At 38.5% G+C, this 14,528-nt stretch overlaps 1 protein-coding gene across 2 annotated transcripts in view; it reads right to left on the bottom strand.

Moving 5' to 3' along the window:
- ACVR1 (activin A receptor type 1) overlaps window positions 1-14,528 on the bottom strand; it is a 125,797-nt gene that overhangs the window by 16,063 nt on the left and 95,206 nt on the right. For both annotated transcript variants that reach the window (XM_069456654.1, XM_069456743.1), the window contains 2 exons: window positions 11,192-11,467; window positions 3,968-4,165 (listed from right to left, as the gene is read on the bottom strand). In XM_069456654.1, the coding sequence (XP_069312755.1) occupies window positions 3,968-4,165; window positions 11,192-11,467 (474 nt within the window). The remainder of the gene's footprint in view (window positions 1-3,967; window positions 4,166-11,191; window positions 11,468-14,528) is intronic.

The raw sequence follows: 14,528 nt of genomic DNA, 5'->3' as shown, positions 1-14,528 counted from the left end.
CAAACCACTAGCTACACTAACCAAGACAAAAAGAGAAAGACCCAAGCAAATAAAATCATAAACAGAAAAGAAGATATTACAACTGATACCACAGAAATACAAAGGATTGTCAGAGACTATTATGAACAATTATCTTCTAACAAACTGGAAAACCTAGAGGAAATAGATGAATTCCTGGCCACACTGGACCAGAAAGAAACAAAACACAACTTGCAAAGACAAATAATAAGTAATGAGATTGAATCACTAATAAAAAGTCTTCCAACAAAGAAAAGCCCAGGATAGATGGCTTTACTGCTGAATTGTACCTAATAAAGAAGAATTAACACCAATTCTTCTCAAACCATTACAAAAAATTGAAGAGAAGGGAATTCTTCCTAACTCATTCTACAGCATTACCATGATACCAAAACCAGACAAGGATATGACAAAAGAAGAAAACTATAGGCCAATATCCCTGATGAACATAGATGCCAAAATTCTCAACAAAATACTAGCAAATCAAATCCAACAACACATGAAAAAGATAATACACCATGATCAGGTGGGATGCAAAGATGGTTCAACATATGGAAATCAGTAAGTGTGATATATCCATCAACCGAATGAAAGACAAAAAACATAATCATCTCAACAGATACAGAAAATCATTTGATAAATGATTTTCAAATCCCTTCATGATAAAAACTCTCAACAAATCAGGCATATAAGGAACATACTTCAACATAATGAAAACCATACATAACAAACCCACAGTAAACATTACCCTGAATGGGAAAAAGCTGAAACCCTTTCCTCTAAGAATTGGAACAGGACAAGGATTCCCATTTTCCTATCCAGAGCAATCTGGCAAGAGAAAGAAATAAAAGGCATCCAAATTAGGAAACAGGAAGCCAAATTGTCCCTCTTTGCAGATGACATAATCTTGTATCTAGAAAATCCCAAAGACTCCATCAAAAAACTCTAAGAACTGATTTTAAAAAAAATTCAATAGAGTTGCAGGCTATAAAAAACAACATACAAAAATCTGTAGCGTTTCTATACACCAATAAGAAACTAGCTGAAAAAGAAATCAAGAAAGCAGTCCCATTTACAATAGCTAACAAAATAATAATAATGATATACCTAGGAATAAATTTAACCAAGGAGGTAAAAGACTAAAAGACCTCTGTAAGTAAAACTACAAAACACTGATGAAAGAAATTGAAGAGAATACAAATAAATGGAAAGACAACTCACGCTCACGGATTGCAAGAATTAATACTCTTAAAATGACCACACTACTCAGAGCAATCTACAGATTCAATGCAATCCCTATCAAAATACCAATAACATTCTTCAGAAAAAGAGAGAAAACAATCCTAAAATTTGTTTGAAACCATAAAAGACTCCAATAGTCATAGCAATACTGAGCAAAAAGAACAAAGCTAGAGGTACTACACTACCTGACTTCAAAACATATTACAAAGCTATATCAACCAAAGCAGCATGGTATGGGTATAAAAACAGACACATACACGAATGGAACACAATAGAGAACCCAAGAAATAAATCCATGTAGTCACAGCCAAGTGATTTTCAATATAGGCACCAGGAACATAAATTGGGGAAGGGACATTCTCTTCAATAAATGATGCTGGGAAAATCAGATATCCATATGCAGAAGAATGAAACTAGAACCCTATCTCTTACCACGTATAAATATCAACTCAAAATGTATTACAGACTTAAACATAAAAGCTGAAACTGTATCACTACTAGAAGAAAACAGAGAGTGAATACTCCAGAACATTGATCTAGGCAAAGATTTTACGGCTAAGACCTCTAAAGCACAAACAACAAAAACAAAAATAGACAAATGGGACTAGATTAAACTAAAAACTTCTGGGGGGAGGAGGCATGGGGTATATTCACACCTAATGGGTGTGGTACACACTGTCTGGGGGATGGACACACTTGTAGCTCTGACTCTGGTGGTGCAAAGGCAATATAAGTAACCTAAACATTTGTACCCCCATAATATTCTGGAGAAAAAAATTCTATATAGCAAAGGAAACAATAAACATTGACGAGATAACCTTTAGAATCAAGAAAATATTTGCAAACTATTCATCTGACAAGAGACTAATATCCGGAACATATAAGGAACTCAAACAACTCGACAGCAAAAAACCTCAAATAGTCTCAATAAAAAATGGGCAAAGATCAAAAAAGATGCATAAAGTTTTTTCCCAAAAAAAAGTTTTACTGATATATGAAATTACTCATGCCTCACCCATGCAATGAATGTTTACATATTTTTTTCTGCTATTTATGGTAACAAGCAACTCAGAATCTCAGTGGCTTAAAACAACAACCACTTACTTCCCATTCATGATAGATATTCATGGTTGTGGATAGATGCCAGCATTGCTCAAAGAAATCCTTATTCCAGAATCCAGACTGAGGAGCAGTAACTATCTAGGACATGTTGTTCTTATGACAGATGATGGCAGAACCATGCAATAATTCTGAAAGATTTCTTCAGAAAATGCTGTGACACATGTACTCATATTCCATTGGTCAAAACAGAACACATGAACAAGCTCAATGTCAATGGGACAGGGTAATATGCTTCTCCCATGAGAGGCACTGAAAGTCTTATCATTGGGTAGGAATATAAAAATATTTATATTAGAAGGGGAAATGAGCATGCTGGAGCAATAATAGATTTATTAATACCACATTGTAATTTTAAAAAAGTAGGCAAAGAATCTGAATAGATATTTCTCAAAGACATACAAATGGTGAACAGATACATGAAAAAAATCATCAACATCACTGATCATCAGGGAAATACAAACCAAAACCACAATGAGATATCATCTTATCCCAATTAGAATGACTATTATCAAAAAGACAAAAAATAATAAATGTTGGCAAGGATGTGAAGAAAAGGGAACTCTTATACATTATTGGTGGGAATGTAAATTGGTATAGCCATACTGGAAAACAGCATGGCGGTTTCTCAAAAAACTAAAAACAGAACTATCTTACCACCCAGCAATCCCACTACTGGGTATTTATCCAAAGGAAAGGAAATCAGTATATCAAAGGGATATCTGCACCCCTGTGGTGTCGTAGCCCTATTCACAGTAACTGAGATACAGAATCAACCTAAGTGACCATCTACGGATGAATGGATAAACAAAATGTGGTTTATATACACAATGGAATATTATTCAGCCATAAGGAAAAATGAAATCCTATCACGTGTAGCAATGTGGATGGAACTGGAGGTCATTATGTTAAGGGAAATAAGCCAGGCACAGAAAGACAAATATCACCTGTTCTCACTCATATGTGGGAGCTAAAATAGTTGATCTTACGGAGGTAGAGAGCAGAATGATAGGTACCAGAAGCTGGGAAGGGGATGAAGACAGATTGGTTAATTGGTACAAACATACAGTTAGATAGAAGGAATAAGCTCTAGTGTTCAACAGCACAGTAGGGTGAATATAGTTAACAATATATGATACAATTCAAAATAGCTAGAAGATTTGAAATGTTCCCAACACAAAGAAATGATAAATGTTTGAGGTGATGGATATCCTAAATGCCCTGAATTGATCACTATACATTGTATACATGTGTCAAAATATCACATGAATCCCATAAATATGTACAATTATTACACATCAATAAAAAATTATTAAAAAAGAAATATGGACCAATCCTCAAAAAAACCAAGGAATGGCCATTCTCTTCCAGAAATATTATTTTTCAACCATCATTTGCTATTGTGTATTCAAACATAAAAGCCATGATATTCCACCTACCAGCCGTAAGTCAAATATAAATGTCTATAACTTGACAAGTATGATTCAAGGAACAATGTGGGCTTCAATATTCTCCTTTGCCCTTTTAAAAGTATCAGGATCAAGAGAACGCGGGACGAAGACAGTATTATATTAGATCAGATACCTACCATTGCTCACCATCCGCCTGGCCACTTCCCACAAAACAAGTCCAAAGGCCCAAATATCGACCCTCTTGTAAGAATCAAAACAATCCACCTGGATAGTTTCATCTAGAACTTCAGGGGCCATGTAGCGCTTGGTGCCCACACGGGGGTTGTTCCCCACGTCAAGTTGATTGGTGCTCTGGGAATGCATGACTGCCAGGCCTAAAAGGAAGAAGATAACAGTGTAATCAGCTCACTTCCTTTCTCATAAGGGGCTGCTGAAGGCTTTTAAACCAAGCCCAATCGAAAGCGCCCTCTTGTGGTACCCATGGTCACTGTTCAATAATAACCCATGGAACAGGAAAAAGGACCAATGCCAGAAACATTCTGAGGCTATTAGGTTAATATACGAATCTCTAAGAGATAAAAAGTTTTGGGTAGATGGCAGACGAATGTACTAAACCAATATGAGGCCAGTGTTTGAAGTCCATAGGAAAACAGGCTCACATGTTAACTGTGAGCCTCAAAGTGGCTTAACAAGAAGCAAATTAATCTCTCAAGCTCCACCACTGTTCCCACTAGTCTCCAAATACAAATTTTGAACAGTGTGAGACAAAGCATTTGAAGTAATTTACCACTACATAAAGGGCAGACTGCTATAAGCACTCTTTTATCCCTAAAGGAAGAGCTGCTTATTTGAGCAATAACACTGACCAAACCCACAGGCCTTTCTCTAGGATCATGAGAACAGAGAGCATTAAACTGGACCTCAACTGAAAGCACAACTCTCAAGTTAAATGGCTTTGAAACACTTTCTTAAACTGTGCCTCATTTCAGAATCCCTTAGCCCATTAGGGAGACCTCGCCTTCCTCACTGGCCAGTGGGAATAGACAAATACATGCATGCTTTATCTGGGGATGAAATTATTTATTGATGCATAGGCAGACCATCTGAAAATGACTACTGTAACACTCAATATAATGAAAAGTGCCAAATTGGAGCAAGCAGGTCCTGTAAACCTCAGCAATCCTAAGATCCCTTGGGGATCTCTCAAGCCATCTACAGAGAATGCTTCTGCTTTGACTGTGTGGGGTGATGACTCCATATGATGTCAGGGAGCTAGCACGCATCATCTCATCTTTAACAATTAGCACAATACTGGCAACTGCATTCGGCTAAGGCAGCCAGGTTCTTCCTCTCCCTATTTTTATCATCAATCCCAAGATTCAATTTTATGGACACTGTGAATGTTTCCCAAATCATGTACAGTAGTTTCCCATTATCCATGGCTTCAGTTACCTGTGTCAACTGCAGTCTGAAAATAGGTAAGTACAGTATAATGAGATATTTTGAGGGAGGGAGAGAGAAAAAGAGAGAGAGGAGAGCATGCATGCACACAAGCACGTTCACGTAACTTTTACTGCAGCATATTATTGTTATAAGGTTCTGTTTTATTATGTGTTATTGCTGCTAATCTCTTACTGTGCCTACTTTATAAATTAAACTTTATCATAGGTATGTATGTACAGGGAAAAATATAGTGTGAGTATATATATATATGTATATATATATATTTCAACCCCTTGGTCAATTTGTAGAGGAAAAAATATAGTAATATATGTAGAATCTAGTATTATCTGTGGTTTCAAGCATCTGCTGGGAGTATTGGAATGTATCCCCTGTGAATAAGGGGAGACTACTGTACGCCCCTCCACCATTTCCAGAACCAAGGAGTCAAAATATCAGAATATCAAAAAGGTACAGTTTAAACAGAACATAGAGATACTTCTCTGGTAGCTTTAAAATACGTCCAAAGTTCTTTGACGTTTCTCCCTTCAAGAGGTGAATGAAGCATAATTCCTTATCCTTTCAGTGTATGCTGGACTATCGAATAGAATACGGCAGAAGTGGCAGTGTGTGTCTTCACAATTAGGACATAAAAGGCATTATAAAATTATGAAAGGCTTGCTGTTTGTTCTCTCTCGGCTCACTTGCCATGTTATGAAGACACTCAAGTGGCCCCGTGCAGAGGTCCACATGGTGAGGAACTGAGGCCAGCTGCCAACAGCCATGTGAGTGTGCCTTCGTGGCACTGTGTCCTCCGGCCCCAGTCAAGCCTTCAGATGACTGCAGCCCTGACCAGCAGCTTGACCGCACCTTCCCTGAGACCCTGAACCAGAACCACACTGCAAAGTCATTCCAAGATTCCTGACTCTCAAGGGACTATATGAGATAATATATGTGCATTGTTTTAAGGTGTTAAATTTGACAAGTAATTTGTTTCCTAGTAATAAATAATTATGACACTGAAGAGACAAAACAACCAAATGCAGTATGTGAGCCTTGACTGAATTCTTGTTTGAAAAAACTGGAAACACCTGAAAATGAATATTAAATGATACTAGAGAATTATCAATAATCTTTAGGTGTGATAAACTGAAATTATGCAGGAGATACATTTTGAAGTATTTTTAGGGCATAAATTTTTAAGTATTGAGGAATAAAATGTGATGTCTGTAACACTTTATCTTCAAATGTGCTGGCAAAAATACACACACAACCACATATAGATGAAGCAAATATGGCAAAGTTTCAATTGTTTTTGAATCGAGGTGTTGAGTATTTAAGTGATCATTATAATGGTCTTTCAATTATGTTTGAATTGTTAATAATAAAAAGTAGAAAAATAAATAGTATACTGGTCTTTTTGCAGTATTTATAATAGAACACTGTTTCTAATGATAGATGCTTCATTACTAGGTATAAAGTGAAAAATTATATACAAATTAAGGTCTTATAGGAGCTATTTTCTATAGTATGGTATCTATCATACCCTGAATACAGATTTTTACACCAACCTATGTACCTAATTGGAAGGCTGTAAGCCACAATGTAGTTGAAGAATTAATTAGCTGGACTTCCTGCAAAACTCCCACACGCCCTCCCCACCAAGTACCAAAAGCCAAACCCAAGAGCTGTCTCAACTTGTCCGTCCTTCCCAGACCACTGGATTATAACAGCAATTACCATTTGAATCCTCATTATCTTCTAGGCATTTAGAATAATTTCTTAATTTTATCAGAGTCTTGTGAGGTGGCCTTACTGTTTTTTAGTTACATGAGTAATACATGATCACACTGTTATGAAAGTTTCAACAATGCAAAAATACAGTGTTCGACGTCAAACACTGGAGTCTCTCTTGACTAAGGCCCCCCCATCCCTCTCACTGAGCGTAAGCAGTGTTAGCACTTGGGCCAGGTAAATAGATATGTGAACAGGTAAATAGACTTGCACAAAAATACAGGGTGAATAACTGGGAAAGCCAGAATTCAATCCCAAATCACCCTGGCTCTAAAAGCCATGGAATAAGCCATAAAAGTCATCTACACCAGTGGTTCCCAACCCTTTTGGCACCAGGGACTGGTTTGATGGAAGACAATTTTTCCAAGGACCAGGATGGGGGGGTGGGGAGGTGCACATGCATGGTTTCTGGATGATTCTAGCACATTACATGTATTGTGCACTTTATTTCTATTATTATTATTACATTACAATATATAATGAAATAATTATACAATTCACCATGATGCAGAATCAGTGGGAGCCCTGAGCTTGTTTTCCTGCAACTAGATAGTCCCATCTGCGGGTGATGGGAGACAGTGACACCCGAAGTGTGTTGCTTATGTCCAGTCTACTCTGTAATCTCATTTTGATTGCTGTCGCTGTAAAAAAACCCTGCTTCACAAAGATAGGATGTTGGAAACAGAAGCAGGCTTTTCAGTGCTTCTGTGGCAATCTCAGGATATTCTGCCTTGACTTGAATCCAGAATGTATGGAGATTCGAAGTTGTCTCAAACATACTTTTAAGGCCACCGTCACTTGCGATCTCAAGCAGTTGATCCTCTTCTAGCATGAACAAAGTTGATTCACCTGGTTTATTTTCAAACGGGTCACGGATCCATTCCTCCCCAGTTCAGGGGTCTTTTGTGGTTGGGAAGTAATGCTCAAACTCTTTTGAGAGCTGAGATAGGTGATCATGCACCAGCTGGGAGAAAGTAGACCCGGGCTCAGTCTCTTTCAAACTCTCTGCTAATGCTTGAAACACGTCAAAAATCCCAATGTTCACTCATCGCCCCCATAATTCCAGTTTGGCTTTGAATGCAGCCACTTTATCTGCCGACTTGAACACAGTTGTCGTTCTCCCCTGAAGTGACAGATTGAGTTTGCTGAGCATGTTGAATATGTCACACAAGTAAGCAAGTTTTGTGACCCATTCTGTGTCACTGAAATGTGCTGCCAGTGGTGACTGTTTTTCTAAAAGAAATTTCAGTAGCAGCTCTGGTAACTCAGAAAACACTGGCCAGTGATCTACCTTTAGAAGGCCATCTCATTTCTGTGTATAAAGAGAAGAGGTATTGTGCTCTGCAAGAACAGATGTGAATTAAGGGCATGTACTCTAATGTGGTTGATAATTTTAATCACATCCTATAAAATGCTGTTTAGTTCAGGTAACATTTTTTGGCCAGCCAGCATTTCTCTATGGATGACACAGTGCATAGACTCACATTCAAAAGTGACCTCCTTGACCTGAGTAGCGAAACCAGAAAGCTATTGAGTCATGGCAGCCACTCTATCCATGCATATATCAACACAAAATGACCCATTCAGTTTTCCTAATATGTAATCATTCAAAGATTTGAATAGATCTGCAGCTGTGATGTTGGTTGGCAACAAAAGTGCACATAACATATCCTCTTGCACATCATCCTGAAAAATACATTGCACAAAAACAAGAACTGTTGCCTAGTTGTCAACATCAGTAGACTTGTCAACCTGGATTGCGTACCATAGTGACTCATTAATCCTCTCTAACAGTTGTGCCTCAATATCCTCTATTTCATCAATTCGTCTAGTTATGGTGCTACCCGAAAGAGGAACACATGCCACCTTTTGAACTTCAGCCCCTCCTAAAAGTTCACAGCAAATATCCTTAGCAGCAGGCAGGATCAACTCTTCACCAATAGCAAAGGACTTCTTAGCTTTAGCAATGCGGTTGGGCACTAAGAATGACGCTCTCCTTGCAAACACATTTCTTTAAGCAGTGGCCTTCAATAATTTCTTCTGTTCTTTGTGTTCACATTTGTTTCTTTTGAAATTCCAAAGGCTTGTCTTTTAATGCAGGGTGCTTGGTCTCCATGTGGTAAAGCAGTTTTGAAGATTTCATGGTTTCACTGGATAGCTGGTTGCCACATATTATACAAAGCAGGCTTGGAGATTGTGAGTCACCTGTTGCAATGAACCTGTAACTTAACCAGGACTCTTGGTATTTTCTTTTAAATGCAGCTTTCATTTTGTTGACAGTCTTAGAGTCTTCTGCTTTCTTTAGGTCTTTCCCCCTTTTCAAAGAAGCTCTCCAGCAACGTGTGTTTTTTTACTCATTTTTGCTAGGGTTAGCTCGTGGGCTTCCCAAAACTGTGACTGAGACAAGTGCACAGTGCAGCAAAGCACCGCGGACGGACGTGGTAAATAAACTAACGGGCGGGCCACATGCAGACTAAAGTAAGTGTCAGATTCTGACTTAAAGCTGCCACCAGATGCAGCTTAACTGTCACTTGCCACTCACTGATAGGATTTTGATGTGAGTCTGCAACAACTGACTTATTGTGGTCTCTGTGCAGTCAAACCTCTCTGATAATAATAATCTGTATTTGCAGCCACTCCCCAGCACTAGCATCACCGCCTCAGCTCCACCTCAGATCATCAGAAATTAGATTCTCATAAGGAGCTGCAACCTAGATCCCTCACATGCACAGTCTACAATCCTATGAGAATCTAATGCCACCACTGATCAGACAGGAGGCGGAGCTCAGGCAGTGATGCCAGCGATGGGGAGCAGCTGCAAATACAGATGAAGCTTCCCTCTCTTGCCTGCTGCTCACCTCCAGCTGTGCGCCCCGGTTCCTAACAGGCCAGGGACTGGTACCAGTCCGTGGCCCAGGGGTGGGGCACCACAGTTTTATACCATAATTAAAACTGCCTGCAAAAAACTGTAAGGCCAGGCTCTTTCAATGTTTACCCTAAATATTTTTTCTTCTCATACTTAGGAAACATTGTAAAATAATTTCTCAACCTAAAAGCAGACTTTAAAGGGATTCGAAGGAAGTAAATTTTCCTAACATGTCAAGTCTCTTGTGTTTAAAAACAAACAAAAATAAATAAACTTTATTATTTACACAATTAAAGCTATTTTTATCTATACCTTTATCATTCTGACAATAACTGCGATGATATAACATAAACCATTTTTTGGTGAAGTAGTGTAAGGGCTCTCAATAGTCCATTGGAACGAATATGGTTATTGCAATCCAGTTCTCACTGGCACAATTAGCCAATATTCTAGGAGTCTAGGATGAAGATGGTTTTATGTAAAAAACCAGTATAAATAAAAATAATCTTATTTATAATGCAATTAAAGCTACACTGAGCATTACCCTACCATCATAAAAATGAGAGATCCCAGTATGGCAAAGGGTGAATTGGTTTGGGAATTATTTTCCTCTTTCTCAATTTGAGAAGTTTATCTTGGTTATAGCAGAATGATTTTAGAAACCACTTTTTAGACAAACTCATTCCATAGACTATCTAGCTGTGCACCTACTTCCTGTGAAGGCTTGTGAAATCAAAATGCAACAATACTGATTACCTCGGAGGTGTGGTGTGGCAGGGACATACTGAATGGGGCTCAGGTGACTTTCTAGAGTAATGGGAAAGTCTGTACCTTGATAGGGATTTGGGTTTTACAGCATTTGTCAAAACTCTGAGAATGTGCTTAAGATTTGTGCTTTTCACAGTATGTAAATTTTACCGAAAAAGAAAAACAAATAAATAAATAATGCACTCTAGTTAATGATATAGTAGTGTGCATGCTGAAACTGTTCGAGGGAAGGGTTCTTCTGTGTGCAGTTGACTTTGAAGTGTATCAAAGATTAAGGTGGACTGAATGGATGGGGGATGAATAAATGGATAAACAATAAACATAAAATGCTACACTAGTACAATGTTAATGGAAGAATTGAGTTGGTGGGTATGTAGTTTTATTCATTGCAAACTTCTTTCAACTTGTCTGCATGTTTGAAATTTTTCCTAGCAATATGTTAGGAGGGAAAAAGAGATGCAACTCAGCTAAACACTGGAGGACAACAAAAGTAAAATTGGTAACGCAAAAAGTATTTTTTTTCAAAACTTACCCAAATCTGCTATGCAGCACTGTCCATTCTTCTTAACCAGGATATTTTTGCTCTTTAAATCTCGATGGGCAATGGCTGGTTTCCCTTGGGTCCCAAATATCTCTATGTGCAAATGTGCAAGACCACTAGCTATGGACAGCACTATTCGAAGGCAGCTAACTGTATCCAGAGTAGTAAGCTGAAGATAGTCGTACAACGATCCCATTTCATGATAGTGTGTAATTAACCACAACTGGGTACTGGAGTGTCTTGATGTCATGTCTGAAGCAATGAAACCTGGAGAGAACAAGAACAAAATTAATATACATGTAAGAATTCTATACTATAACTTTTAGTATTTAGAAATAATGACCTACATAGTAAACATCACCTATAACAAAAAATAATTGAACATTTATAGTAGTTAGTTAACTGTCATAAGAGGAGGTTTACAGAAGCATCAACTGAGAAGAACAGTAGTATTCATTTCTTAAAAGGGCACTGCTAATAAATAGAAAAATTTCATATTCATTTCCATTGTTAAGTAATCCTTTTAAAAAATATTTTACATTGCATTAAGATTCAGATAGCAATATCTTTGTGCTCACTCATAATAAAAGGGCCAAATTTTTCATCCTGTTGATATTTCAAGCACAGATCATTCATCAATCATCCTAAAAGAACACCAAACCTAAAACCTGGATATCTGGATTCTCCTCCTGACTGCCTGTGAGTTACTGTGTCTTATTTGGTCAACTCAATTAGGCTCTCTGGCCTATGTGTGCTCAGATGTCAAATAAAATGGATGAGTTTATAGTAAATGATTGACTAATTCATCAAATAAAAAAAGGAACCAATCAAATATAATGAGCATTCATGATGCTCTTTGTCAGTCACTCAGAAAAACCAAGATGATAGTGTTTGTTGGCTAGAAAAGAAGACAGATGGAAAAAGGCAAGAATTACAATAAAATGTGAAAAGTACTATAATATATATCTGCAAAGAGCAACATGGGCCCAGAGTAGGGAATCATCATAATTCAGACTAGATGTTATAATAGGCTTCCATCAGGAAGTGACAACTAAACTGGTCCTGAGGAGAAGTTAAAACATTGACAAATGTGGATAAAGAGGTAGGAAGTGATTTTTCTAGACATTTGGAGAGAACTTTTGAGCAGAATGAAGGAGCTCTAGCAGTCAGAGGCACTCCCTGTGCTATGAGATAAATTCTGTGTGCTTCCCTTTGCTGCTACCCAGGTGCCTGCTAGCCCTGGTCCTACATATGTGAACCATGTGATGGACAGTGAAGTTTGGGACTTACAAAGTGAAGGAAGCTTTTTTTTAAAAAAAGGACAGATATGGCTTGAGGAAGAATTAAATGACTTGTGAAAATGTAAAAGAAAATACATAAAAATGCCTCACACTTGCATAGTGCTTTATATAAAATTTATGTCACTTTCACATTTTCTCAAGAGATTTTTCTCAACAAGACAGTAAGATAAGACATCATTATACTCATTTTACAGATAATAAAGTTGCTCCTGGGAGATGCCAAGGATCACACAGCTATTAAGTTGCTAGCAACTCCAAATTTAGTGCCAGCTGTTCTGAGACCTTGCACAGGAATGCTCTGTGAGCCAAAAAAGGTCCTGTTTTATCATCATCATCGACAACCACAACGACAAAAGCAGCTAATAATTACTGAGTACCCACTATGTGCCTGACACTTTATATGCAATCCTCCAACCACCACACGAAGTAGGTAGATCACATGGTTGACATTAGGTCAGTTACGGTCTACGGTCCCTGCAGGTCTGGCTCTGGAACCCAGCCTCTCACCAGCTACCACAGTACCCCAAACAAGGTGACTTCTACTCGGAGAAAACTAATTTGACATCTGCACCTACGCAACATCTAAAAAGCGAACTGAATAACACTTCAGCACCTATTCCCCCCACCTCTTTCTATTCCTCTCAGCCAGTTCCTGTGGCCAGTCCTGAGTCCCTCACACCTTCGCTGGTCTCCAGTCTGTCTTTGATCCCCAACAGCTGCTTCTCCTGGAGCCCTTAACTGGCCATAACAGGAAGCCAAATGTGTACTTGGATGTTAGTTATTCTTAATAAGAAAACATTCCTGCTTTAACAATTTAAACCAAATATGAATCTTCAATGATTTTTTCAAAAATAAATACTCCAAACTATAAAAGCACCACTCAAGATAAATTAAATCACTGTTGTATATTTGTATAGTTTCTCCCCCAAAGGAAGTGAAGCTTCCAATTAAATAAATACATAATAAACAAATAAATTTTTGTTTTCTCGCCTTTCCTAAGCCCCCTAAGTCTCAGAGAAGGATCTTTGTCCCATTAATTATGCTCTAGACCTCTATGAAAAAATGACTTTTCAATAAGCAGGATTTGTTTTAACTATTTCTCTCTCAAGTGTGAATTAATGTAACTACACTTGCTTCGTAAGGCAAGAGCATTATTATGGTATGTTTGTGTTTTGAGTGCAGAACTGTGGCTAAGGGTCAGACTGCCTGGTTAATTCCCACCTTCACTATTTAACCTCTCTGAGTGTCAGTTACTTCATCAGTTAAAACTGGGAAAATAAGGATACCTACCCTCTTAGGGTCATGGTGGAAAGAGTGGTTACTGCCTAGGACTGTCCATTATCATCTTGCTGTTGTTATCGCTGTCATTACTGTTCTCACACACAGACATCAAGCTGCAACCAAGGCAGTGTGTGACAAGAGCTACAGTAGTGGTGCGAAGTGAGGGAGTGCAGAGAAGCACAGTCAGTCCCACTGGGGGGAAATGGAATGGGACTGAGACGTTGTGATGGAGGAAGGGGTGGTGACAGGGTGGGAAGGGAATAGGGACAGTGTGAGAGTTACATGAACACGGGCACAGAGGCCTAAATGTTTGTGGTGATCCCAAGGAGTGTCAAACACTGGTAGTAGCTGAATGTGGGCATGTCTGTAGGTAGAGATTAAGAGACTCCTTGGAGTCCAAAATAGGGAGTCCTGAACGCCAGTCACAAATGTTGTAGGCAATTTGGGAGCCCTCAAAGACACTTTGAGCAGAATTATCTCTAGTCCCCAGCAGAAGACAACTGGGTGTGGAGAGGTGGGTTGGAAGGGGGAGCTGACAGCTGAGGTGAGGAGGGTTAAGCGATGGTTAGGGCCCACGGAGTAAAGGACAGTGAGAAGCCAACAGCAGAAACTGAAACAATTCTGAGATGGAACATTACCACTGTACCGTTGAAGCAAAGCTTTGGACAGCTGTCAAACCATTATTTGCAGATAACTCGACTCAGATTTAAATACTAAATTGGCAGCACTGGACTAGAAATAAATTC

The sequence above is a fragment of the Eulemur rufifrons genome, chromosome 1 (assembly GCF_041146395.1).
Source record: "Eulemur rufifrons isolate Redbay chromosome 1, OSU_ERuf_1, whole genome shotgun sequence".
NCBI lineage: Eukaryota > Metazoa > Chordata > Mammalia > Primates > Lemuridae > Eulemur > Eulemur rufifrons.
This window is presented reverse-complemented; position numbering and strand designations above follow the sequence as displayed.